This window comes from Tenrec ecaudatus, chromosome 4, assembly GCF_050624435.1.
Source record: "Tenrec ecaudatus isolate mTenEca1 chromosome 4, mTenEca1.hap1, whole genome shotgun sequence".
In the NCBI taxonomy this organism is placed as follows: Eukaryota; Metazoa; Chordata; class Mammalia; order Afrosoricida; family Tenrecidae; genus Tenrec; species Tenrec ecaudatus.
The window spans coordinates 171,424,122-171,450,967 of NC_134533.1; the positions used below are offsets into that span (position 1 = coordinate 171,424,122).

Below are 26,846 nucleotides of genomic sequence, written 5' to 3' on the forward strand. Positions count from 1 at the left end.
TTTGTTGGCCCTTAGGAGTGTTTTCCAGTCCTGTCTGTTGGGGCACCACACCCTGGCCCCAAAGTCCACTTTCAGCATTCCCTGGGGACCTTGCCACTCCATTCCCCTGCTGTTCCGCTGCACTCCCCCAGTGATTTGCCTCGGTGTGGTGGGATCAAGTCAGGTGCAATTCCCACACTGTGTCTCCGGTGCTGTCCCCTGTATCGCCCTTAGTCACTAATTGGCATCATTTCTCATAGTGGGACCAGCCATGTTGTTCTCTCTGTGCATAAAATTATTTTCATAACTGTCATTTTGCTACTGTTACGAATCGGGCGGCCCCTGTGAAAGGGTCACTTGACCCCCAAAGGGGTCACGACCCACAGGTTGAGAACCCCTGCAGTATAGAGTTTCTGGGGCTGTAAGTCTTTATGGGAAACAGACAGCCTCTGTACATAAGACAGGCAGCCTCCAGGTAGTGAACCTGAGATTTCCAGACAGTTGCCCCTTAAGCACAACGTCAAGCCCTTTCATACCCGTTTTTGTCAAAGCCAAGAAGAGAAACAGGAACGGAGCCGACTTCTTACAGTGTTGGTGATAGGTTACAGTAACAGGGACTCCTAAGGAAGGGTGGGGTGAACCTGCCAGAGCCTTAAACACGAGGCTGGATTGTTGGCAGGTCTGTGAGAGCCACTTGCATGCAAAGCTTTGTGGCTGGCCGCCATCGTTGAGTGGCGCTCTGTTATGTCGACACTCGGCCGGTTCGTGACCTGGCCGTCACACGTAAATTTTCACTCAACTTCGAGACGATTGAACCGCTCCTCACGCAGAGCAGATTCATCACAGTTGCTTCTGCTTTGCCGCGTGTTCAGCTTTTAAATCACTGAAAAGGCTTGGAGCTTTCACCAACCAACCCCACACCCATTGCCATCGCGCCAGCTCCAACTCTGTAGAGCAGAGCAGAACTGTTTTGTAGTTTGGGGAGCTGTGGATCTTAGGGGAGTATACAGGCTGATACCCCCCCCACCCCAACCAGGCACAGTGACTCATTCCCTCAATGAGTTAGATTACGTCTAAGAAGTTTTCTTAATGCTGCCCCCTGCATGCTCTACCACATATGTAGAGAGGTTTACAGCAAAGGTAAACTACACACGTATAACTGTTGTATGGAAACTCTATATACTAGTACATATACAGGCACACGAACATATACGTATACACATTCTTGAGTGTACTCACACTTTCCTTCTTCCACCTGTCCAGCCTGTCCATGCACCTGCTTTAAGTTGCCACTGTGGCAGGATTATATGCATAGCAGGATTTGCCTCTGTTGCCTGTAACGCTTGTAAACTTCCCAGTGGCTTCGTCTGCTGCCATCATTCGTTGCCATCCTTTCTCTTACTGGGTTCTGCTCACGATTCCCCCCACCGCCCTCCCTCCTTTCCCTTTGTACCCCTGGAGCCATCAGAGAATGTCTGACAATCTTTCCTTGGCTTGAAAGACAATCTTGCTGGTCTCACAGAAGCGTTTCCCTTTGGTGGCGGTTGAAGGGCCCTCAGCGTTACGTCCTCCAAGTTCACCCATGTGAAGGTAGTGTTTCACAAACACCTCCCTGTTCTTGGAAGGAGTGTCTCTGCGTGCACCAAGGCGATCGGTTCAGTCTTTTACGCTGCTGGCCTTGTAGGCTGTCTCCAGCCTCTTGCTCTTGTGAATCGTCCTGCCACGAATGGGGGTGTGGGCATCTATTGTGTCGAGCCTCTTATTTTTCTAGGATGTGCGCCTCGGATTGGGAATTGTTTCACTGGCAGCAGCACAGCTGTGCTCAGGATGAAGTGTTGGGGATGAAGTGCCTTCAGACGTGATTGCTGAAGGAAACCTCTCAGTGAGACGGATTGATAAGGAGGCCCACAACAATGGACCCAAGCGTGGGAAGGACTGAGGATGGGGCAGGACTGGGAAATGTTTCTTTCTCGAACACACAGAATTGCCATGGGTCGGAACGGACCTGGTGGGACCTAGTCCCAACGACAGCCTGGCTGTGGAAGAAGTGCTGTGACGGGTTGACATAAAACACTTTGTCACTGTTGGGAGACAGAGATGAAACCTTTTACTTGGCAGAAACTTGGCATAAATTCACAGAAACAAAGGGTTGTATGCTAATTAATTTATGGAGATCATTCATAATCCTATTTAAAATACATGTGCGCAATCCAAAAGTATCCCCAGTCGTCTTTCTGTCTTTCTGCCAACACCAGGGACCCTAGAGGATTTTGCCATCATCTCTGAAGTACAGTGTTCTTTAGCAACAGTTCCTGTTTCCTTTTGAGCTGTCAGTTTCATGGTTCAAGCCATCAAATAATGACAATTAAAATATGCAAATGACTTGTGCTGTGTAAACTGAAAAAACAAACAGAAGACCAAACTAGTTAGCTGTCAAGTCAACTCTTAACTCATGATGGGGTGCCTGGGGTTGGGGTTTCAGTGACCAATTACTCAGAATTAGATCACTAGGTCTTTCTTCCCAGGTGCCTCTGGGTGGACCCGAGCGGCCAACCTTTCTGGTTAACAGTGAGCCTTTCAGTCATAACCCTTTGTACGGTTCAGGAATTGACTCTGCTATAGCCTGTAGCTCTCTGAATGTGTACAATGAAGAAGAATATCAAAATGCATTAGTTCTCTTAGTGATGGTCAATAGCAGTAGAACTTTCGCTTTTCCAGATTTCCAGGTCCCTAGCATGAACATGGAATCCCAGTGGCGTAGTGGGTTACATGTGCTGGGCTGCTAACCCAAAAAGTCAGCAGTTCAAATCCACTAGCTGCTCCACGGGAGAAAGATGAGGCAATTTCACCCTGCCCTCATTGGGGTACTGTGAGTCAGAATCCACTCGATGGCCGTGAGCGTTTGAGTTTGTGAACAGGGATTATATGTTTTATGAGGCAAATGTTGGTATGTAAAATAGATTAACAATGAGGCAGATCTTTTTAGACGCGGTGGGCCGAAGAAGGGAACCCACACAGCCAAGAGTGAATAGTCACCTTTCCGAACTGCAGGAATGAGGCCTGCCAACGCGGACCCACCCTGTCCTTCGCATCGTGATAGCTTTTGAAGTCCTTTGTGCTGGGTGAGGGACTCGCGTAGTTGGCGCAGCTAAGAATGTATGTACCAGTGCCTATTATTAGTTTATCTTCGCTGATTCTCATTGATTGACTTAGAGGTCTCCACCCAGAAAGCTTGATTTACTTTGGCAGTTGGAAGAGGCTTGTATACAGCACTTGGTATCTATAAAGGAGTAAAACTTGGGAACCTACCCCCGCCCCAACTGTTTGGGTTGGTCCTACTGAGCATGCCTTATCTGGGGTGTACTTAGCTTGGAGGACCTCAGGGGCTGGTTTCGGAAATGCTGTGGAATCTACTTCTTAACCAGATGTCCTACTGAAGTGTCCTGCAGTCAGTGCTGAGCGGTGGCGTTGAGTTCTGTGAGACTTGGGTGAACCCTTTATGTTGCATGGTGCCTTGAAAGTGTTTAATTGCCCACATTTAAGCTATTGTAGGATGCAAATTGAATTAAATTGCGTGATTTTTAAAAAAAGTTCACATCCATCACTACAAAAATTATGGATGCTTATTGAAGACATTTGAAAAATGCATACAGGACCCAGGAGAGTCTCTCACTCTCTTATCCGTGGGTTAGCCAGTACTGGCATTTTGGTTCTCTTGCAGTGCAAGGTTGTTTTTTAAAAAAAAACAACAAAACAAATACAAACCATATGTACATGTGTAATTGACTGAACATTTCAGAAACATTGTGCATTGAGTATTTATGCTGTTTCTTGGTTATGTTTTTCTGTATTACAAAAGTTAACTTCCTGAAACTAGTTAATGATACCATTTTCTGTCTAACAGGCCTTCCTGTAAACCCTTGGCCCTTAATGTGTTAGTTGTGATATTCTTGGTTGATAGATACCTAAATTGAGAAGGTTTTTACAACTGGTCTAGGCAAGGCTTTGGTTCTGGACCCTAGCCCTTTTTGAGACATGAGGAAAATAAGTCAGAATCATTTTCTTTGGTCCCATATAATGAAATATTTTAATGGACTTAAAATATCACCGTCAGAAGTTCAATACGTTTGGTGGTTGAGAATCTAAGTTTGAGAATTTAATGTTTTATGTTTCTTTACAAGCTCAACTACAGAAGAACAAATCAAACCCATAGTTTAGCATTATGTCAAAAAACCTGTTTGTTAACTATTTTCAGTACCTCTTCCCCCCCCCCCCCCCCAGATTGTAAGTCATTTCCCACCTTCCCTCTTCAGATGCCACTGATGTGATACCTGGGACAGTACTTGCTTTGTGGTCCAACAGAATGGTTAGTAGTTAAGGCACCCTGGCTTTCGGTGGAGCCAATGAGGTGACGGTCGGCATTTTGGCTTTTTTAAAGTGCAAGTACAATACTAACACTTTTCAATTACTTTAAAAATGGAATTGCTTCTTGGGAGTACCTAGCATGCTTCCGACTAAAGAAACTACCTTAAAACCATTGCTTTGCGATATGCTTGCCACACCCCCACACCCCCGGCCCCCTCCCGGAAACAGCATCTCATGGCATCATTTAGTTTTCATTTTTAATCTAGCAAACTGAAATGAATTTGTTGACTGGTTTCCTTTCACCTTGAGAGGGACTGCTGGAGACAACACAAGCTTTGTTGAGGAGGGGGGGAGGCTGTTTGGGGGCCTGTGAACTTGGCATTTAAAGCCAGTGGCCACCCCCACTGCCCTGCAAAGCTCTCTCTTGCCAGAGCCAGAGGTGTTGTGTGTAGGGCCTGCTTCCTGTGTGAATACCTATTGTGGAGCCTGCTGGTTGAATGGGAGGCCTGGGAGAAGTGGTTTCCCACCGGCACACAATGCTGCCTCTAGGAGATGTAAATACACATTCCACTTGAGGTCACACTGAGCAGTGACTGGCCAGAACGCCCTTGCAAAGAAAGATATTTTGGAGTTCCATTTATTTATAGTGGCCAGTGGAAAAATTAATATGCTTGTTAAATCTATTTTTAAAAAAAATGAAAGCAAAGTCTTTCATCTTAACTGTGTTTGCTTGATGCGAATCAATTTTGTGGATCCGTTGCTCTAGGACATGAACCTCACTGCCTTTGTCAATTGTGCTGTGTTTGATACTGGAGGTCTTCATTTTGAATTCTCCCTAAATGCTGTAGAAAGCTCCCCTTCCCGTTCTTAGATGAAAGACGACTAGACTGTGGAAAAGGAGACTAAATGGGGGACCTCAGGAAATGCTAGATAAGGTCATCTCTGGATTTAATCAAAGGGGCTTGGGTTCAACTAGAGAACAGCATTAATTGAGATCAAGAGATCAGGGCAGATCAGATTTTCTGGGAATGGCAATGCAAAAATTATTTGTCATTATTTCACTGCTATTGATCATTCTGTTTTGAATCCAGAGTGTAGGAGTCTGATTCCATGGGGGGTTGAATGAGACTCGCCAGAGAATTAATCTGTTTTTGAAAAAAAAAAAAAAAAATCAGCCAGTGAAAACTCTCTGGATCATAATAATCTAATCCCATTCATCATGGGGTCACCAGAGGCTTGCTGTTACACACACACACACACACACACACACACACACACTTACACACACACACACACTTTCCCAGACTCATTTCAGTCTCGGCAGTGAGCACCTGGCCTGGCACTCTGCATTTTCTTGTCTTTCCCACAAGGTATTGCCAAACAAATTGACTACACCGAAATGCTTTCAAATGGACCTTTACGTCTTGGAGAAACTCATGAATGTCCCTGCATTTAGATGATTGTTGTTCTTCCTTCACATCCTGCCATGTGAACTGTGCATGTCCAAAGTGTTCCAGAAAAAAGAGTCGTCTCTGTCTACTAGAATTTAAACTTAACCTTTTTGTGTCTTTTCACTGACCAACTGCCCGGTGTAGAGCGTGGCTCTGGAGGTGTGGCTGGAGGACCTTGGGCATCCTGAGATCCTGCAACACGGTGTTCACGAGGCTGGGAGTGATTTTCATATTATCATGTAATAAAGAGACAGACAAAAACATTTGCTGCCTTTGAGTCGATGCCCACTCTGTGTGACCTGGTAGGACAGGGTAGAACTGCCCCGATGAGTGTCTGGGTTTGTAATTCTCTGCAGGAGTAGAAAGCCTGCCTGTCTCCCTCAGGTCGACTGCTGGCTTCAAACTGCGGTCCACGGGCATTCACAGCCCCACGAGTGACCCCCAGGGCGCCCTTTAGTCCGTATAGACGAGCCAGGAGTACCTAGAACAGAGCCCGCTCCCACAGGTTCATTGCTTATATATATAGATATTCACATACATGTGTTTATATGTACACATTGTCATTCACATTTATCCAACTCTTCTAAGGTATCTGACTTTTTTTTCCCCCTCCCTTTGAAAGAATATCCCATCTCCACTGGCACTCTGCTGCATGTTTCCGGGTTGTTTCTTAAAATACTGGTCTGAGTTAGTAGTGCGATCACATGCATATTTGACATGGGCATTTTGTTGTCATAGGTAAATCTGAAATAGTGACCAGAGTCTACCTTTCGTGATGTCTTTGCACCTGCTCATTTGTTTCTTGGCCGAGGGTTGTGGTTTCCTGCAAATTTTCTGTTTCAGTCCCTTATAAGCTCAAAGTAGCACCTGGTGTTTGCTTTTTGTTTCGTCACATTAAGTGGAATGTAAAGCTGCTTAGAAGAATGTCGTCAACTCTTCAAGAAATAACTTGTTTTTTGAAAACATGCCTGTGAATGGATTTTCAGTGTATCATACGCGGCCTCGTGGCTTCTTCTCCCCCTCCCTCCCTCCCTCAGGTGTAGGGAGAGGAGTGAAATGTGTGGGAGAGAATCATATTTTATGTGGGGGGTGGGGATGTTTGAATCAACATCTGTCAATTTGGGAAAGTATACATTTGAGTAAGCGTAACTTGGGAAAAAAAAAAGGTAACCCTCATTTCCTTATAAAAAGCTCAATGAAGTTGATCGTTTACAATATCCGAAACCTACTTGTATTTGCCACATTCGGTTAAATCAGGAGGCCTGGTGATTGACTGCCAGGTTATCAGTTCAAACCCACCGGTCACTGCTCATGAGAAAGATGAGGCTTTCTGCACCCATCTCAAAACTGATTGCCGTGGAGTCTATCCTGGTGGCCGGAGACCCTGTCGGGCAGAGGAGAACTGTCCCTGTGGGCTTCTGAGACTCTGAAACTGCCCGTGGGCGTGAAAGCCTCATCTTTCTCCTGTGCAGTGGCTGCTGACCTTGGAGTTGGCGGCCAGTTTGTAATGCATTCGCCCCGAGGGCTCCTGTCTGCTCCTGGACAGAAAGCACAGGGGCAGTTCTACTCTGTCCTTGCCAGTCACACTCAGCTTCGTGGCGGTGAGTTGAGTTTTACTTAGTGAAATAAGACTGTAAAATAAGCGTGACTAGATTCTACACAAGCCTATTAAAGAAATACTTTTAATGTCTTCCTTGCTCATCAGAAACGGTGAGTGAGACAAGGGGGCATGTTCCAAAGCCACATTCACTTTCTGGGCACTTATCCGGTTTTAAAGACGAGGGGAGAGGAGCCAGCTGGGGGACCACATGTAGGCATTGGGACTTCCCTCAGGCGAAGGGTTCCGTAGACCCTGGAGGGCTTGTTCACTTTGTGTGGTTTTCATCCGAGGTGCCCAGCGTGGCTTCGCTTTTAGCTAGGGCGTACTATTTCACTGCCATGCATTGTAAGGCTTCACATCATGCCTTTATTTTCAGACGCCCAGGAATCTGGAACAGTGCTTGGCACATAGTATTTGGGGTATATACAATGGGTTATTTTGTTTGATATTGCTTTCCAGCTAAGTTTCTTTTGGGATATTGTTAGTTTTTTTTTTTAGTTTCTTAATTATGGCACCCTTGCAGAGTTGTGGGTTAAGTGTTGGGCTGCTAACTTCAAGGTTGGCAGTTCAAAGCCACCGACCGCTCCTAGGGAGACTGATGATTATCTATTCCTGTAAAGATTTGCAGTCTCAAAGTGTAAGAAGCAGTTCGTCTCTGTCTGATAGGGTTGCTCTGTGATAAAATGAGGTTTGCTTCAGCTACTTTAAAACATGCTGTTAAATTCCCAGGGGTGCCTTTGTGGCTGGGATTTGAGGCTTGCATGAGTAGGAGAGAGATGTACTTCGACTGAGGGGATCTTACATATATCTTTTGAATGTTGGACCATGTGCTTATTTCAAAAAGGAAAAGAATAAAATCACGTGTAAAATTTTCACCACCTCCAATTTTGTGCTTCATTTCCACATTCCTCGATGGCATGGTCAGCTTGCTAAGAGAGTGAGCCAGTCTGGGTTTCTTACCATCACTTTCAGTCTGAGTCTTCTTGGGAAATTCACCCAACTACCCTCTCCCTGCCTTAGTTTACGCCCCTGTCTGTAGCAGGAGAGCCCCACCTTGTTTGCATGAATGTTGCAGAGTTCCGTGAGACTAGATGTGCAAGCACCTCAACTGTTGGCTCTACCCGTTTGGGCTGAGATACCGGCCTTGGTGTTCTTGTGCCAAGCCCTCCCCAGAAGGCAGTCACTGGCCTGGTACTTGCTTGCACCAAATTATTTCCCCTAGTGAGTGGTGGGTGCTACGCAGGATAATTAGGTACCCAAGGTCAATGCACAATGTAAATTTAACCCACAGTTCCCCAAATCAAACTCACTGCCAAGTTGATTCAGATTCACTGGCCAGACTAGAACTAACCCCTTGGGCTTTCGGCGTTCCAGATCATTACAGAAGCAGACAGCCTCGTCTTTCTCCCATGGAGCAACTAGTGGGTGGAAACATTGACGTTCCTTGCAGCTAGCAGCCCGACGTGTAGCCCCCTATGCTACCTGGACTCATTTTAATTTTTAATGCAGTATTTAAAACAGAAGAGTAAAATCTATTTTGGGTTCCACTTAGTGGGAATCTGGGTATCATCTGTCTGAGCACCTGTACGTGGGAGCATCAGAAAGTTTTGGGGAAAATTCCACTGTCTTCCAAGTTCATGTTTCCACAGTCCTTTGGAAGCCCGTCCTTCTACAGATGAAGAAGCCCAGACAGAGTGCCAAATGTACATGGTGAACTGCATCTCTGACAAACCATGGGGCCTGTCACAGTGTTGGGGGGACTCCAGACAAGCGGTAGTACCCAAGGGTCTGGGTGACAAGTGGGCTTCTGGTGCTGAGACAGGCGAGCCTATCATCCTACTCCTGAGTCTTTACTTCTTCTGATAGGTAGGTTTATTGTGGCAACCTGGCCAATAGGAACCTGTGGGATTAATAAGGTCAATGTTTGATTAGAGGGCAAAGATAAACGGCTTGAGCGGCCCTGTCCCCCTCTCTCTTGCTCGCTGGTGATTGGACCAGTGTGCAGCTGCTTCCACACGCTGCTGGTGTGTACATTGCTTGAGTTGGAGGCTGTCGGATCCTGTCGTCTTGCATTGCTTGAGTTCGATATCCCATCTGGCCCTGCTTTGCTAAGTTCCTGATTGTTGGTGGCCCAGACTGCCTGCGTTGATCTAGGGAAGACTCAACTCCACTGTCTGCTTCTTTGACCTTGGACACAGCAGCCCTCTTGAGTTGAAGGACTTCCTGTGTAGTAACTGCTCCATGGAAGTGAGTTGAACTGGGTCTCTGTGCTGCTGTGTGGACTAATTAGCTGTCATATTCCTTCGTGCTCCATTTATCCATATCTGTAATCACAAGTGTCCTCACTTTGTTTCTCTAGAGAACCCTGTCTAACACACTCCTCATGCACTTGACATAGAAGGGGAACCCTTTGCCTCTGAGTTGATTCTGACTCCAGGTGACCCTACAGGACAGGGTAGAACTGACCAGGCAGAGCTGGAAGGGAGTTTAGAGCAGGACGTGACTTTTTACTACCTTGTCAAAAAAGATAATGTAAAAAAAAAAAACTTAGAGAATTCAGACTTCCCCCTGAAAAAACAGATTTTTATAGAACTCTCCTCCTTTAAATTATGTGGTAAAGGCAGGTTGGGTTTGTGTGAGGCTATGGCCAGAGCTTGGGCATGGCTTCTTCTAGATGACGTCAGTAAGGTGTGACGGCACCTTATACGAGCGTACCTTGAATCTAGGTTTTCTAATAGACATACAACTAATTAGGCCTGCAAACTTACTTAAACACAGTTTAAAAACACAATGAGCAAAGCAGAAGAACTTTTGGTTGGTAAACTTGTTGGGGGATAACCCCCTTTCCTTTTAAGTATTTGTAGAATTTAAGTGTTTGGGCTGCTAACCAAAGAGTTGGTGATTCAAACTCACCAGCTGCTCCTCAGGAAAAAGATGAGGCTGCCCTGCGAAAACCTGTGGGAGGTTGCCGTGAGTCCGACTCATCTTGATGAAAGCAGGTTTGGGTTTCTGTGTGAATGAGGATGTAGGTCAAGAAATTGTAGGTCCGTGTAGTGAAGTGATTTATTTATTAGTTTTTAGGTTTCTGGAAAGGATTTATCGCGTAGCCACCCTGTAGGACAGAGTAGAGCTGCCCTTGTGGTTTCTGAGACTAACGCTTTGACAGAGGTTCTTTCCTCCTCTTTCTCCTGGGGAGCCGCGGGTGGTTTCAAACTGCCGACCTTGTGATTAGCGTCAGCTCAATGCGTACTTGACTCGGTGGTTGGCAGTGAGTGAGTCAAAGATCTGGGCTGTCTTGAAGGGCCAGGAAAGCAACCTTTGCATATTAATGAGGGAGTATGAAAATGACCTCCTGGTACAGTATAATTCTTAGCTGCCTGGTGTTTCCCCCACTCAGAGGACAGTGCCTTTGGAACATGGCCTTTCTAAATGGAGACTTTCTGGATTGCAGTCCTGAACACCAGCAAATAAACCATCCATGTGCGTATTCCTGAGGGCGGGGCGCCGAGTTAGGGTTATCTGGCGTCCTCTCTCTCTGCTGTCCAGAGCATAGTCAGGTCTTTTTTTTGACTTGTTGCCTGAGCGTTTCATTATTGACTTCTTCTAATCCCAACGGTTTTCGTTGCTGTTTGGTTGTAGTTGAAGTGTTGCATCTCATAGGAGTTCTTTGAGGATTTAAACATTCCCACGTCAGCCTCCTGTGTTTATCAGTGAAGGCAGAAAGCAAGAATGTTGTTAAGCTTAGAACTTCGCAGACAACTGTGATTTAACTTTCCTAATGAACGCATACCAGACAAGAAGAGAAATTCCAGACTATTTGTGCCTCGACCAGCCAGCTGGGCGCATACCTCCAGGTACTGCTCATGTCTCAAGAGGTTTCTCTGCGTGAACAATGGTCACCATTCCTGTTTCACTCGAGTGGCAAGTCATAGCTAGTGCCCTGCTCGCACGACTGTCTAGGAGTCAGCTGTACAAGCAGATTCATTGGCATAGAAAATAAGTGATTACTCAGTGTGTCCCTCCTGCCCCAGCCTCCCCCTCCCTCCCCCCAGCATTTTTCTTATATTTCCCCGGCCTTTTTCTTAGGAATAAAGGGCAGGCTACATTCATACACATAAGGGAAACCAACAGAGTTTTAGAGTTTGAATAAACGGTTCTTTTTCAGCTTTACTTTAGTCTGTATTAAGGAGGCAATTGTTATTTGAAAAAGCCTGTTCAGAGCAGAAAAGAACTTTAAAGGTCAATTTATGATCCTGGCACTTCAGAAGGAAGATGTGAATCACACCAACTTAGAGCTAATTATTGATAACCCTGGGATAGAGCTCAAGATGTTTCCAGTGCTCAGTCTGGCCAATCAATCCACCCTCACCCCTAGTATCATGCTGCTGCTTTGAGTGACTTGTAATACAGGGGCTGTCCAACATGCTAATAAAAATCCTAAGTCTCTCCCCAGCCTGCCCCCTCTCCTGTTTAATTCAATTTTCAAACCAGTGGCCGGGGGGGTGGGGGGGGGGCGGGGAGGGCAGTGTTTTCTGCTGCCAGTTACCTTGTCCTGGCTGACCAAATGTGCAGGAGAGAAAGCAGTAGACACCCCCCCCCCCCACACACACACATACTCCACCCACACCCCTGAGTTTCTGGTGTCCAGTGGCAGCGCTCTACATCCGGCTCCACACGGCCACATGCTAATTCCAGAGGCAGGCCCCAGGGTGCTGGTGTACTGTTGCTGGCACGGGAAGGTACAAAGCCCCGTTCGCCCAGGAGCAGGGCAGGTGGTGTGTTGATGGGGGAGCAGATTTCCCCTAGAATTTCAGAGGTAAAGACGCCTTTGTGTTCCTGTTTCATTTTAACCATCTTTCCCTTTGATGGATGCCATTGGTGTTTCCATAGTGATTGTCAGAAGGCTGTTTCTTGTTTGGCAGGGAAGGTTCGAACGACATTTTCAGGGTTTTAGGTCTTGAAAGATCAGTCAGGCAGTTAACCTTTCAAAGCCAGCTTTTCTGGAGAGGAAAATAAAATCGCAAAGGCGACCTTGACATCCCATTATTTGTAGAACGGTGTATAACTGGCTTGCTCTTTCTCTCCCTCCCGCTCTTCTCCCCCCTCTCTTCTGTCTTTGCAGTGTTAATCATACGTAGAGCATAGATCTGAAGAGTACACGTTCGAGGGTGTTAGCCATCCTTATGATGGCCTAGAGACACCTGCGTTGGGTGGGGGGGGGGAGGCTGCTCCGTAAAATGTACTCCCTCCGACCCCCTACCTCCCTTGCCGTGCTCTGCCATTTTCTGTTGAATTTTGGACTTTTGTGGATTTATTTAGCCTTTTAATTGCACCCGTGGTATAAACAAATGGCGGTCAGTGGTGGAAAGGTTTATTTGTCATAATAAAGTGAGTTTCAGTTACGCTTATAAACCATCTAGAAGATAGTCTTAGCATCAGAGCCGCTAGCTGATAGCTCGATGTAGTCATTTCGTAGTAACTTTCATCCTGTGGTGAGTAGGGGCCGTGGCGGCTGGTGGGCAGCCCAGTAAGCAGCAGAAAGATGCACTCCTTGGTCCTGCGCCATCCTCCCGGTTGTTCGGTGAGAGCCTAGTGTCGCCGCCACTGTGTCGATCCGTCTCACTGAGAGCCAGCTTTTTTGTTGCCTTTCTACTTTACCAAGCCTGATGTCCCCCTCCAGGTCCCTCCTGATTATTCCTCCCCTCTCCCAAATTCAAGAGCACTTCAAGAAGTTCGTGGAAAATTTAATTGGAAGGTAATGGAATTTTTCCCGCGAACATTTTCAAGCTGCCTCGTCCAACGCAGTACAAAAAATCCAGTCTTTTTTTTTGTTTTGTTTTGCTGGGGGGTTGTCAATTTGACTACAGATCTTTCTCCCCTCCTTTTATTGGATCAGCCCAAGCGTTTCATATCTTCATGTGTATTATTGTATAAAAGATTAGGAGTGCCACTTCTGGTGTGTTGGTGATTATATTTTCTGAAATCTGACCCACCGGAGATAGTCGGTGTTGGGAATCAGCTGGTATTTTAGTCGAGACGGACCTATTCTTGATGTATCACGCTGTGGCTTTACTAGAACATTGGTTTCTCAAGCTTGAGAACAAACATGCTGTACACACATGCGTCTCTGCTGTTTAGGTCATGTGAAGGCGGTCGGCTATTCTGTGTTGTGCTTGGGAAGACACTGAGCTTTCGGAATACATGACATCATGGAGAACTTTCAGTGAGTGGAATTCTGGGGATTCTTTACCTACCTGCTTACTTTCTACTCACTGTCGTCAAGTCGATTCGGACGGTTCCGACACCCTTTATAGGGTGTTCCACGACCGGGCATCTTTACTGGAGCTGACAAGCCAGCCCCATTTTTCTCTCTTTCGCAGAGCGGCTGGTGGGTTTGAAGGGACAGCTTTGCGGTTAGTACATCAGTGTTTACCTGACCAAACCACCGTTTATGTCCCCCTGGGTTTCTGAAAGTGCCTTCTGGATTGATGCATGGAAACAGAAAGCTGAAAACCGACCACCTGCATTTTTTGTTTGGTTCCTTCGCTGCGTCTACTTCTTTAACATTTCCCTGGGGAAGGCTAGGCCATTTCTCTGGGGAAGGCTAGGCCATTTCCCTGGGATAGGCTAGGCCGTTTCCCTGGGATAGGCTAAGGCCATTTCCCTGGGGAAGGCTAGGCCATTTCCCTGGGGAAGGCTAGGCCATTTCCCTGGGGGAAGGCTAGGCCATTTCCCTGGGGAAGGCTAGGCCATTTCCCTGGGATAGGCTAGGCCGTTTCCCTGGGATAGGCTAGGCCATTTCCCTGGGGAAGGCTAGGCCATTTCCCTGGGGAAGGCTAGGCCATTTCCCTGGGGAAGGCTAGGCCATTTCTCTGGGGAAGGCTAGGCCATTTCCCTGGGATAGGCTAGGCCATTTCCCTGGGATAGGCTAGGCCATTTCCCTGGGGTAGGCTAGGAGAAGCCCAGTCAAAAGACCTGGGGGTTGTTCTGAAAGCGAGCTTGGGAGCCAGCCCTGAAAAGGGTCGGGTAGGGACTGTGTTTGGTGGCTGGGCAGGCCTTTGGGTTCTTGGTTCTGATGGGTAACCTTTGCTCCTTTTGGTATTGTTAGGCGTCATTCTCTCCTCATCTGAAATGAATTTGTGTCCTGTACTGCTAGCTCACATCTTGAATTCATGTAAGGAGATTTGGGTCATCAGCCCACAGAGTAAAGGACAAGGACATTTTGTTATTAGTTGGAAGGCCAAGTTCACAGACTTAAAAAACTGTCCCAGCAGTGATTGTTGTTTTTTTCTTTCTTTTTCCCCCTGTAAGATAGAAATTCTTCGTTTTGTATAATTGCTTTCTCTGGCTTTTGGAAATGGATCAGAGGTTCACTCCTGAGAATTAGGATTTTCATAAATTTGGCCCGTTTTGGCCAAAATACCACGGAAAATCTCTTAGACTTGGAATAGGGGATGCAAAGTGAGGAAAAAGTAACAAGCTGGTTGCCTAGAGAAATGTAAAAACTGAAAACCCCCTTTTAAAAAAAAATCATTCTATTGGGAGCTTGTACAACTCTTATCACAATCCATACATCCCTTCATTGTGTCAAGCACACTTGTACATTTGTTGCCATCATCATTCTCAAAACATTTGCTTTCTACTTGAGCCCTTGGTATCAGCTCCTCATTTTCCCCCTTCCTCCCCGCTACCCTTCCCTCATGAACCCTTGATGATTTATAAATTATTATTTTGTCATGTCTTACATTGTCCGATGTCTCCCTTCACCCACTTTTCTGTTGTCCGTCCCCCAGGGAGGGGGTTATATGTAGATCTTTGTAATCAGTTCCCCCTTTTCACCCCACCTTCCCTCCACCCTCCCTAGGAAGCATTTAAGAGCTAGAGGAAAGTTGTATGTTACTTTGTTGCTACACTGCACCCTGACTGGCTTATCTCCTCCCCAGGACCCTTCTGTAATGGGATGTCCAGTTACCTACAGATGGGCTTTAGGTCCCCAATCTGCACTCCCCCTCATTCACAATGATATGATTTTTTTTTTTTGTTCTTTGATGCCTAATCCCTTCGACACCTTGTGATCACACAGGCTGGTGTGCTTCTTCCATGTGGGTTTTGTTGCTTCTCAGCTAGATGGCTACTTGTTTACCTTCAAACCTTTAAGACCCTAGATGTTATATCTTTTGATAGCTGGGCACCATCAGTTTTCTTCACCACATTTGCTTATGCACCCATTTGTCTTCAACCATCGTGTCGGGAAGGTGAGCTTCATGGAATGCCAGTTTAATGCCAATGTAAAGCATTCTTACATTGAGGGAGTACTTGAGTAGAGGCCCAATTTCCATCTGCTATCTTAATACTAAATCTAGAAATATATGCACCTAGATCTATTTCCGCATCATCATATAGAAATATATGTATTTAGAACTCTATAAATGCCCTTTGCCTCCTAGTTCTTTCTTCTATTTCCTTTTACTTTCCTCTTGTCCCACTATCATGCTCAGCCTCATTTGTGAAAACCCTTTGTAATATTCTTTTAAAACTAGGTTTCGTTCAAAGCTTTGGGGGTATATTTGGACAGAATTAAATGTCTTACGAACAGTGAGGATCTCTTCATTGAGACTCCAGACTGCCTGCCCTCCACCCCAGCCACAGCCTGGCACGGGGGTTCCTGTTAGGAGGTAACCAGGGGCGTGCACAAGTGCTCGAGTGGCATCTGCCCACTGTCAATCCAAAGACTAGAGCAGGCTGGGCCCAAAGCACGTAGGGTTTCCGTGTTGCGATGTGTGGTTAGGGAGAGCTGGGAAGGCCCATGGTGGTTGTCAGGTTCTGTGACTTGGAAATGTGGGTCAAAGCAGCAGAATGAGGAGTGAAGCCTGGAGCACGCGCGTGAAGAAGAGCAGCTTAGAGATGCAGAAGAAATGCATCCTGGAAGAGGGCGTAGGCGTTTCGAGATGCAGAAGAAATGCATCCTGGAAGAGGGCGTCAGTTTTTCCGTTGCCCGATGCTGCTTCGTTTTGCGGCACATTGATTCGGCACGGAACAGCTTAAACCTAGGGCGTTTGGTAAAGACCAGCGGATTCATTACAAGACCTCTGGGGTGGGTGGGTGGGTGTGTCTAGGGGAGGCCAGGGTGGGCAGTGGGGGTGTAGTGCAGCCCCGAAGAAAACACCTGCATTCTGTGGTACATTTGACCATGCCACGTAGAGGGGAGAAGGGACAGGGTTCGAAGGAAAGGAATGTCTTGTGAGATAACTCTGACAGAAATGAAAACCGTTTCGTCGCCGCCACCATCAGAGATCACACACCTGAGCAACCTTGGGACCCTCCCAGCGGAGACACACTAAGTGGCTGAGCAAGGTGGTGCTAGGGGCGTGGGAGTTCCTGAGACCCTCACTCAGAGACCATCGCTTCCTTTATCTGTTTATGTGGTGTCATGCTCAACAGCAGTTTTAGGACGTGGCCCTGAGATTTTAGGAAACATGATCAGACCTGCCTGATTGGGGGGGGGGCGGGGAGAGAGAGAGAGAGAGACTGAGATTAAACATAAGAATTTCTTTGTACATGTAGGAAGCAGTTTCTTAGTATCTCACTCTGGCTTAACACAAAATTGTTGCTCACAGTGAGCCAAGTCCCCCAGAAAAAATAAAGCTATACCCTATTTGTTCTTTGGTGACGTAAGAAACGATCGATAATTTCTGATGATTATTAAGTGGATTTAAATCCCTAAAAGGGAAGTCAACCTTGATCCTCAACGTTAACTGCATGGCTGCCATGCCATTCATATTCATTGCTTTATTTTTTTAGCGTCTGGAAAGTTTTGTTGACTTCTGGAGTTGGCGGCCTTGCACGCCCAGGTATCCACGGAGTGACGTTGAGTGGGTGTGCGGTTCTGCCCGGGTCCAACTGACCTGGGGTGGGGCGCTGTCACTGTGGAGTGATTGATGACTGTGCCCAGCTTGCCTGTCAGTTTGGGTCATGAGTTTTCCAATAACAGAGTTCCCAGGGAATTGTAGGTCTTTACTTTAGATTTGGGAAAGAGCAATTGAACCATAAAACCCTTCACGATGGCTCTCGCATTTTATGTCCCTCCTCTCTGTCTTCCCTGCTTTTCTGATGTTCCTTCCTGTCTTTTGCTGTTGTCCTTTCTTGTCCATGTCACTGCGTTGGTTTTCAATCTATGATCCTTTTAAGGGGCAGGTTGGCAGGTGCTGGCTCATTTCATAGACATTTTAGCAGACATCTCCTTGCCTCTTGTGAGGTGCTGTCAAGCCCGACTCTCAGGGAGCCACTGTACAGCAGAGCAAAACACTTTCCAGTCCGGCACCGTCTTCATCTCTGCTGCCGTGTGGCAGCCGTTTGGTCAAGCCATTGAGACTCTGTTTCTCTTTCACTCACCTGCTGTTTCACCAAACATGACGTCCTTCTTCGGGGACCCATCCCTCCTGATAAACACCGGGCACAAAGTCTTCCCCACCCCTGCTTCCAAAGAACATTCTGTCTGTACTTCCTCTAAGAAGCAAGGAAGGAGAGCATCACTAGGAAGTGTCTTTCAATTTGTCCTCTGGGACAAGTGAAGTAACAGGGGAGAGAGCCAGATTGTGCCTTCCATTCTTGATGCATAGACTCGGGCTCAGTCTACACTATCGCTTTTTTTTTACCCAGCCTGTCATTTTGAGGAAATGTAGAGATTTAAATTTCAGAGATGACTGTTTAATACCGTAAAGCTAAAGAAAAATGCCCCTTCCTTACGTACTAGTAAGCATAAAAATACCCCACAATAAAATGAGAGGAGCTGTTAGTCAGTCAGTACTTTGTATGCACCATTGGACCTCCCCCAAATCACAGTGGTGTGTGTCATGACGGTGTCAGTGGAATTGTCTTTGCTAATTTTACTGTGAAGAATCGGCTTTCTTCATCAGAGGAGACAATTGGACTTTGGGTTTTGTGCTTTTAATTTTCTAGAAACTGAGTAAGTGGCTCATAAAACAACACGATAGTACTATGAACCCTGACTTATAAGACTTCTTATGTAGAACTTGCTTCCCTAGATGGGACAAAACTTCATTGTCGGGTGCTCAAGATAATTATTTTTCTCCAAATGGGGTTATTAATGATGTATAACATTTTTCCCATTTAAAATTGAAAAAGTTTATAATTTCTTGGGTGGGCTTTATGCATCACTTGATATTTTTAGGCAAACGGTTTTTTGGAAGGAAAGAGGGAATATATTTAATGTTAAGAATGGAGGTGTTTCTGAGAAATCTTTTTTTAAAAAATAATTTTACTCGGAGGTCTTACAGATAAAACATGCCGTAGCTAAGTCATATCAAGCAATGTTGTATAATTGATTCCACAAACATTCAAAACATTTTCTTCTTGAACTTGATATTTGATCCCCTTCCCCCCCCCCCATACTCTGCAGGAACCCTTATTCCTTTTTTTTGTGGGTGGGGAGCAGATCTTAGAACAATCCAATATATCTATTCACAAACAATTCCGCTATTCGATCCCATTAAGTGTGAAGAAATCTTTTATTTCTACCCTGTATCTCTAAGAGAAATTTGAGGCAACCCTAAAGGATTGATCCCACTATTTTGTCTGTCTTGTTTATAATGAGTAGTACAGGAATATACAGAGTCACTGCACAAAAACGAATTGGTGGTTCACATTCAACAATTTCCAGAGGTAGCGTGTAATCAGCAACCAGTGGTTTTGAGGGAAAAAGTCCAAGTTGCACTGGAGACATTGATGAGAAACATTGTAAACGACCGGAGGCAAACATTCACTCGTCTCGGTCAAGAGATTTAGAAGACCGTTAGCTGGCCAACCGACTGGAATTGATCCAGATTGATGCCCATTCTAAAGAAAGGTGACCCAACAGAATGCTGGAACTTATTTTTTAAAAACCATGAATATTACATTCAAGTAAAATTTTGCTGAAGATAATTTTTTTTAAAAAAAGAAAAAGATTGCAGCCCTACCTGAAGAGGGCATTTCTAGAAACCCAAGGGAGATTCACAATGCGGGATATGGTCACTGACATCAGATGGATCTTGGCCGAAAGCAGAGTACGCCAGCAAGGCGTTTTACTTGGGTTTCATTGATTACACCTGCAGTTGACTTTAGCGGATTATAACACATGATGGAAAATATTGCCAAGAATAGGCATTCTACCACACTTAATTTGGCTCCAGAGGGACTTGAGGCAATTATTCAAACAGAACAGGGACTCCTGCCCGTGTCGGGGCTGTGTCCTTTCATGGCTTCGTCCATATGTTGAGCACGTATTAGTCTGAGCAGCTGGACTGTATGAAGAAGAATGCAGGATTGGAGGACGGTTTGTTACCAACTTATGACGGGACATGCCGGTGACACAACCACACCAGGATGACTGGAAACTGCTGCTGCTGATCAAATACCAGACTGTGTGCCTTCAGTGTGGATTGCAACTCAGTGTACAGAAAACCAACCCAGGTCTTCACAACTGGACGGACCGCTAGGGACATCATGGTACATGGAGAAAAGTTGGAAGTGCCAGCCGATTTGCACTCACTTGACTTGGGTTGACAGACAATGCCCATGGAAGCATCCGTCGAGTAATCGGGCTATGGATTGGAATGGGGAAATCTGCTGCAAAAGACCTTTCAAAGTGTTTGAAAGCAAGATGTGGCCCCTACAGACGCAGGTGTGCCTTACTCAAGGTGTTTTCGGTTTTTCGTTGCCTCCTATGCAAGCAGAAGCTGCCCAGTGACTGAGGAAGACGGAGGAAGACTTGCTGCCGTTGAACTAGGTTGGCGCTGAGGAATGCTCAGCGTATGTGCATGGACTGCCGACGGACGAACAAACTGGATTTCAGAGAAGTACAGCCAGGATGCTCCTTAGCCGGGAGCTTGGTGCGACTTTGTCTCCTGTCCTTTGTACTCGTTATCCCGGGAGAGGAAGGTCCTGCATGGTAAAGGAGAGGGTTCGTGAGGAAGAGGAAGATCCTCCATGAGATGAATTGACACGGCGTTGGTGGCAACAATGAGTGCAAACCCAGTAATTGTGAGGGTGACACAGGGCTGGGCAGTGTTTTGTTTGCTTTGTGGTATGGAGGGCTGCTCTTGGCACTAAGGCCCATTATAAGTTCTTGTGCTTTGACTTTTGCCTTGTTAGTCACTTTAGAAATAATTCTACTACACACTTTTTGTTCATCCCTGTGTTAGTCCAGGTTGACTAGAAAGACAAATTCGTAGACACTTATGTGCATAAGAAAGAGCTTTATATCAAAGAGCAATTTGTATATTGAGAAAACATCCCAGCCCAGTCCAGATCAGGTCTACAGGTCTGATATTAGCCCATATGTCCTATAACTATCTATAAAGTCCTCTTCTGATTCATGTGACACATGCAATGACACTGGATGCAGGAAGATCACAGGCCAGTGAGTGGAAAGTCTTGTGGATTCCGTGGCAGCGGAAGCATCTCAGAGCTGCTGTGGGTCTCCATGTGTCTCCTCCAGTTCCAGGGTGCTGACTCCATCAGTGTAGCTCCATGTGGCTTGTCAGCAGGAAGACGAAACAGAGAGTATCTGGTCTCCAGTGGCCTGTTTATCTTCATTGTGCCTCCAAATGAGGTCATCAAACTGCAACCTCACTGACAGGCTAAACTCCACCCCTTTACTCTTCATAGTCTCAAGTTGACAGCAGATTATGTAACTACTACAGTCCCCTTTACCGTCTCATAAGGCCGCCTCACTTTATCTCAAGAAAGACCCGGAAGGACTGCAGTCATTGTTGTTCAAGCCCAAAGTCAGTTGTCCGTGAGTTGATTCCGACTCACGGCTGGCTACGCAGAGTAGAAGAGTTTTCCATAGGGTTTTCAGTGGATGGTTATTTTTAGGAGATTGCCCTGTGTTTCTTCCCAAGTGCCTTTGGGTGGAATCGAACTGCGGACCTTTCCATTAACAGCTGTATTTGTTAAGCGCTTGCTCTACTACATGTTTACCAAGAAAAGTGTATCTAGAAGTGTACGCAGTTGTAATCACGTGACGGCTTGGGGATGCAGGTCTTTGGTTAATTACTTCATCTTTTCTTTATCCCTCATGGGACCTGACAGTAACAAGTAGAATGATTTTAATTTCTGCTGACCTCTAGATCGATGGTATGTTACGTTGTAGGTGATTAAAAAGAAAATGTTGGTTCTTTTGCAGGAAGCCAGTTGAGGGCAATTCTCCATGAATGTACGTCACAATGATGATGACCGACCAAATCCCTCTGGAACTGCCACCATTGCTGAATGGAGAGGTAGCCATGATGCCGCACTTGGTAAATGGAGATGCAGCTCAGCAGGTTGGTGAAGTAAACACAAAATCTGATTGTCGAGTAGCTTTTCATTCAACGATTGGGATTGTGGTTTCATGCCCCTTCCTTCCGCCCCTCCGAACAGGCCACCTTACCTTATTTAGCTCGTGGTCTGGAAGCATCAAAAGCTCTTTTATATCTGAAGTGAATCCTTTTGAGATACACACACACACACGTACACACACATCTTTAGAATCAGGACTGTGTACTCATGTCAGATACCGGGCCTGAAGGGATTGCTTGGTTTGCCCGAACTGACTGTTCAGAGGGTCAGGATCTGATCCGATTCAAGGAGAGTGACCTCAACAAGATGCAGGACTAAGGGCGCATCCCCAACTCCTGGACCGACAGGGCCTCCCTGTGCAGAGCCTCGGGCTCAGCAAATAGTGGTACTTAAACTGTGCCTGTCAGACTCCTTTCTCACTAGTTCTCGCTCATGTTACGGGGTTGGGAAAGATCATTTTTGAGCTCATTCATATATCCTGTGGAAGAAAATTAAATGATGAGTGAAACTTCGAAGCATTTGTTAGAGATCGAAATATTTATTATTGTTGATAACATACATGAACTCTTATTGACTCAAAAAACTGGGTTCACTCAGCCTTGTGCTAAATAAATGTAATTTGGTCCTAGTGCAGTGTCTTAGAAGCATACAGGTTTCTAGAGGAGGGGTAGTATTGGAACAATCCCTTAGAATATTTTCCCCTAATGTACTATGATTCAAATAAGTGTATCCATCATTTATTTGAAGCCCAAACTGCCTTTCATTTATCCCTTAATATCATAACCACACTCTCCATTCATCCTAGTACATTAATCCTTCAGGTATACCTCTGTTCACCTTTCCTCACTGTTTACGAATTTGCTCCTCTGGTTGTCTCCTCTACTGAACCGTGAAGCACTTACCATCAAAGAATACCTCGTAGATGCTCATTCAGGTTTGTGAGTGGCAGGCGCTTCATCCTTTCTTCCTAAGGGGAGCCTAGCAGCCCTTCTCAACCTGTGGGTCACGACCCCTTTTGGGGTCAAACAACCCTTTCACAGGGGTCTCCTGATCCATAACAGTAGCAAAATTGCAGTTACGAAGTAGCAACGAAATAATCTTATGGTTGGGGGTGGGGGGGTCACTACAACAGGAAGAACTGTATGAAAGGGTCGCGGCATGAGGAAGGTGGAAGACCATTCTTCATCGACTCCAGTCTTAACGCGTGTCTTCCCGTAAGCCTCTTCCAGTCTGCCAGCAAGCCCGACTTGCTTTATTTCAGGAGCAGTCCCTGAATCCCCACATCGTTCTATCCACAGCTTCCACGGCCACTGTTGGAGTCCACACCATCATCTCACACCAGTGGGAGGATGGCCCTTCCCACTGGACCCTCTGCGTTTACTCTTGCCCTCCCCAGAAAGCATTCTCCATGCAGCAGCCTCAGTGATCTTCTGTCACTTCTTGGCTTAGAACCTTCTTAGGATACCTGAATGAACCCCGAGTGTAGTGCGGTGGCATGCCGGCCTTGGTGTGACCTCCCCTCTCTCCCTTGCTCCCCCTGCATTGCTCGCTCCTCTGCCTGCTGTATCCTGGCCATGCATGGACAGGCTTCAGGGTATGGTTTCTGCTGCCCGTTCTCTCTTACCCATCAAAAGAACGAGCAGAGCAAGGCTTTCAGAAAGCAGCTTGGGGCTCCCAGATGCCCCTGCCTGACTGGTGTTTGCGCGCGTGGCCCAGAGCCCCGAGGCCAGTGCTCCGTTTTGTTGTGCACGGTTTCTGCCTCCTCATTTCTGCTGCCGGATCGACAGAGAATGGGCCTTTTGTAGTTTCCCAGCCAGTGTGCAGAGCCTTTGGTTACTTTTTTTGCCCCCAGTTTCTCTTCATTAGTAAATTTCTTCTGCACATAGAATGCATAGAAACCGCCCGGATTGGGGGTGTCCTCCGACGGCCACGTGGCCACTTCTCTACTCCATGCAGATATGCCTTCGTCATTTTGATAAAGAAACTAGCATGTTAATTCCACCTGGAAAAAACTTATCCATAAAGCTAATCTGATAAATCTAATAATTTATCTGTTTTGTAGACAGGTGAAAATCAAGATTTTTCCAAAGGGAAAAAGATATTTCCCTCTTTCCTAGTAACCAGAGTAATAAATAGGTTTAGATTGTGTGAGAAGCATTGACATTTATTTATTAACAGACTATGGCAGGACAAACTGTTGATTGGTATTAACTCCACATTTCCCATGACAGTGCACATTCGTGCTGAGAACAGGGTCTCTCTCATCAGGCTCTGTCATCACACGATGCTCTGTCCTGGCCGATGATGCCTCTATGTCCCTGTGGCTCTGCTGAGGCAGTGACCCCTGTGTCTGACAGTTTTCTGTCCTTCCTGCCCTCGGGGTCCCTGTCTTGTGCCTCCCTCATTCTGTGAAAGTCCCTCCCCCATGTCCCTTTTGGCCTTATAGCCCGGCCTTACTTCCGTGTGGCAGAGTTCACGAGGCCTGTAAGTGGAACCTGGACGAAGGCACACAGCGAAGATAGCTAGAGCGAGCAAAACCAAAAATGGTGGAGGCAGACTGGAGAGGCTGAGGGGAAAGGGGAAAGCTCGAGGACCCCAAGAGTGGATAAAAAGACCAAAGAATCCACGACAGGACCCAGCCTTCGGGGACCGCATGGATTGTTGAGTGCTCACCAGCGCACCTGTTGGTATTTGCTGCTTACTGGTCACAGCTTGGAGAGGCATGGTGCTGGATGTCCCTGTGTACTAGGGACACATCAGAGAAAATGATCACTCCACATGCTTTCTGGAAGGCTGTGGTAGAATCCTTGCCTTCAATGGTGGCGGCGGGGTGGGGGGTGGGGGGGAGTCTGGTTCCATTGCTGGCTGGTGCACCTCACGTGCGGTCCCCAACCCCCACCCCCATCTGTCAGCGGAAACTTGTCTGCTGCGGTGCCGAACAGGTGTCAGTGGAACTTGCACATCAAGGTGCATTAGGAGGAAAGATCTGGCAATCAACTTCCCAACGTCAGCCATTGGAAGCCTGCAGGTCTCAGTGGTCACGTCCACCACTGGTCCAGCAGGGTGGCGGAGGGAACCGGGCAGCGTTTTGTTCCTCTGTGCATGGGGTACCATGAAATGGGGCAGATGTCAACAGCTGCTCGCCACAACACTTCCTGGGCTTGTGTCGTGCCCTCTCTCTGAGACCGTACGCTTCCTATTAAGAAGCACCTTGTGGAGGTACTGGGTTGACTTCAGCAGTGGCATTGCGGGCACCAAGTGACAGGCCCTGGGGGCAGATAGTTTAAGGGAGGTGGCATGTCAGCCACCTCTCAAAAGCCTCTCGTCAGAAGCCACCCACTGGCCGTGGGCTCTGCCTCTGAGTGTCTGGTGGGAGGGTGGATGGGGCGTCTTACCAGGTATGTGTTTACAGTATTCTTAATACTTTGCAGCTGTGCAAGGGCCATTTCTAAACATCTCCACGTATGCAAAAGACCCACCACTGTTCGGAGGAAGCTTTGCAATTCCCACAGCCTTCCTCCCGATTTCTGTTCCGATGGGATCTGGCTTGCATTAGCGATCGTTCTTGGCAGGCTTCTCCGCTGTGTCCTGGCAATCGAAATAAGAGGCACTATTAATTTCCATCATCTGAAGTCACGTTAAGTTTGAAAGGAAGCCTTGTCATTTTATATAGTAAGCGGGAAAGAGAGCGAGAACGATGATTTGAAAAATAAACCAACCCAAGTGTCCTCCTCGTCATGACCCAACAGATCTTTTTATGTAGTAATAGCCCCAAAGCAAAACACCAACAATGACCCAAGCAGGCGAAAGCAACTTACAATTGACAGCTTTACTTAATCTATTTTTTTTGGGTGGGGGGAGGGTAATTGGGAGGCAATTGAGGTACAATGCTATATACCGTACAAGGGAGCTTCAAAAAGTTTGTGGAAAACTCCCATTGCTTTTTAATTCCATTTTCCCCATGAACTTTGTGAGGTCCCCTGGTACATTTCCAAATTCTTCCCTCCTAATCCTGAGCCCGAACTTGGCTTCCATGAGTAACCTTTTGTGCTGTGGTAGGGTATCGGCTCGTAGATGTTTGAAAGTTTAGAGCCCAGCCAAGTGAAAAGTTGGCGTCCTTTAAAACACCATCCCATTCTTGAGCTGTAAAACCAGCTTTGAGCTGGATTTTTATGTGTGACTATATAAATTACAATAATGCCCTTCAGTAATTTGAAAATTGATGCCTGTGCTGACATTTTTCTGAGCCAGTGGCATATTAGCTGTCTTTATTATGGACCTAGAGCCCATCATAGAGACTTAAAAAAACGTAGCAATTAGCTTTGAGCACAAAAGAGTAATAAGCAGCAGGCCAGTGTGAGACATTTCTTTATTGGCTTAGTGTTTTAGTAATAATATTTGAAGAAGAATTCCAACAGCCACCAGTTCCATAAGGATGAAAGACAGAAATGGTCACGTCGGGGAGCAGGGTCTACTGATTTGGTCTTTCATCCTGTGATAACCTAACAAGCGACACGAGGGAATATGGCCGCCTCCTTCCATTCTTCCTGGCTTTCTTCCTACTGTTGATGCAGGGATCTTCTCTGGGTGAGCCTGGTCTGAGTTAGACACCTCTCCCATGGAGTACCTCGTTGGCATTTTCTGTCTGCCGTCCTATATTTCTTGACTCTTTTTTCATTGTTCTTTTCTTTCAAGTGTTCCAAATTGTTCATAGGTGGTCTTCAAGCCTCTTCTTCAGAAAGTAGATCTCTGTAAATAAAAACAGAAGACATGTCTTCTCCTAGCTCAGCACAGGCATGTCAACAAGTTTACCCCGGAAGCCATGAAGCTGAAGTTGCCTCAACCGAACCAGCTTCTGTCTTCAGTCTATTTTGTTGATTACCAATTAGCCTGTCATCCCAAAGAGAGAGTTAGTTTTCTCTTCTCGTTTGTGTTTTTCCATCTGAAAGCTTCCGTCTCCCCAGAGGGCCCACATAGCCAGTGCATTCCCGGTGTGTTCTTTGAGCACACATTTCCAGACCACACGTTAGACTTTCCACTCTCAGGTGGTGCTCCTGATTGCCTTGCCTTTGGCTCCACGCGTGTGTCTCTCCCCAATCCGGTGGCCT

At 46.4% G+C, this 26,846-nt stretch overlaps 1 protein-coding gene across 6 annotated transcripts in view; it reads left to right on the forward strand.

Annotated features, from left to right (window-relative positions):
• FNDC3B (fibronectin type III domain containing 3B) overlaps nucleotides 1-26,846 on the forward strand; it is a 362,624-nt gene that overhangs the window by 67,710 nt on the left and 268,068 nt on the right. For all 6 annotated transcript variants that reach the window (XM_075547032.1, XM_075547035.1, XM_075547036.1 and 3 more), the window contains exon 2: nucleotides 21,584-21,722. In XM_075547032.1, the coding sequence (XP_075403147.1) occupies nucleotides 21,612-21,722 (111 nt within the window). In that variant the 5' untranslated portion in view covers nucleotides 21,584-21,611. The remainder of the gene's footprint in view (nucleotides 1-21,583; nucleotides 21,723-26,846) is intronic.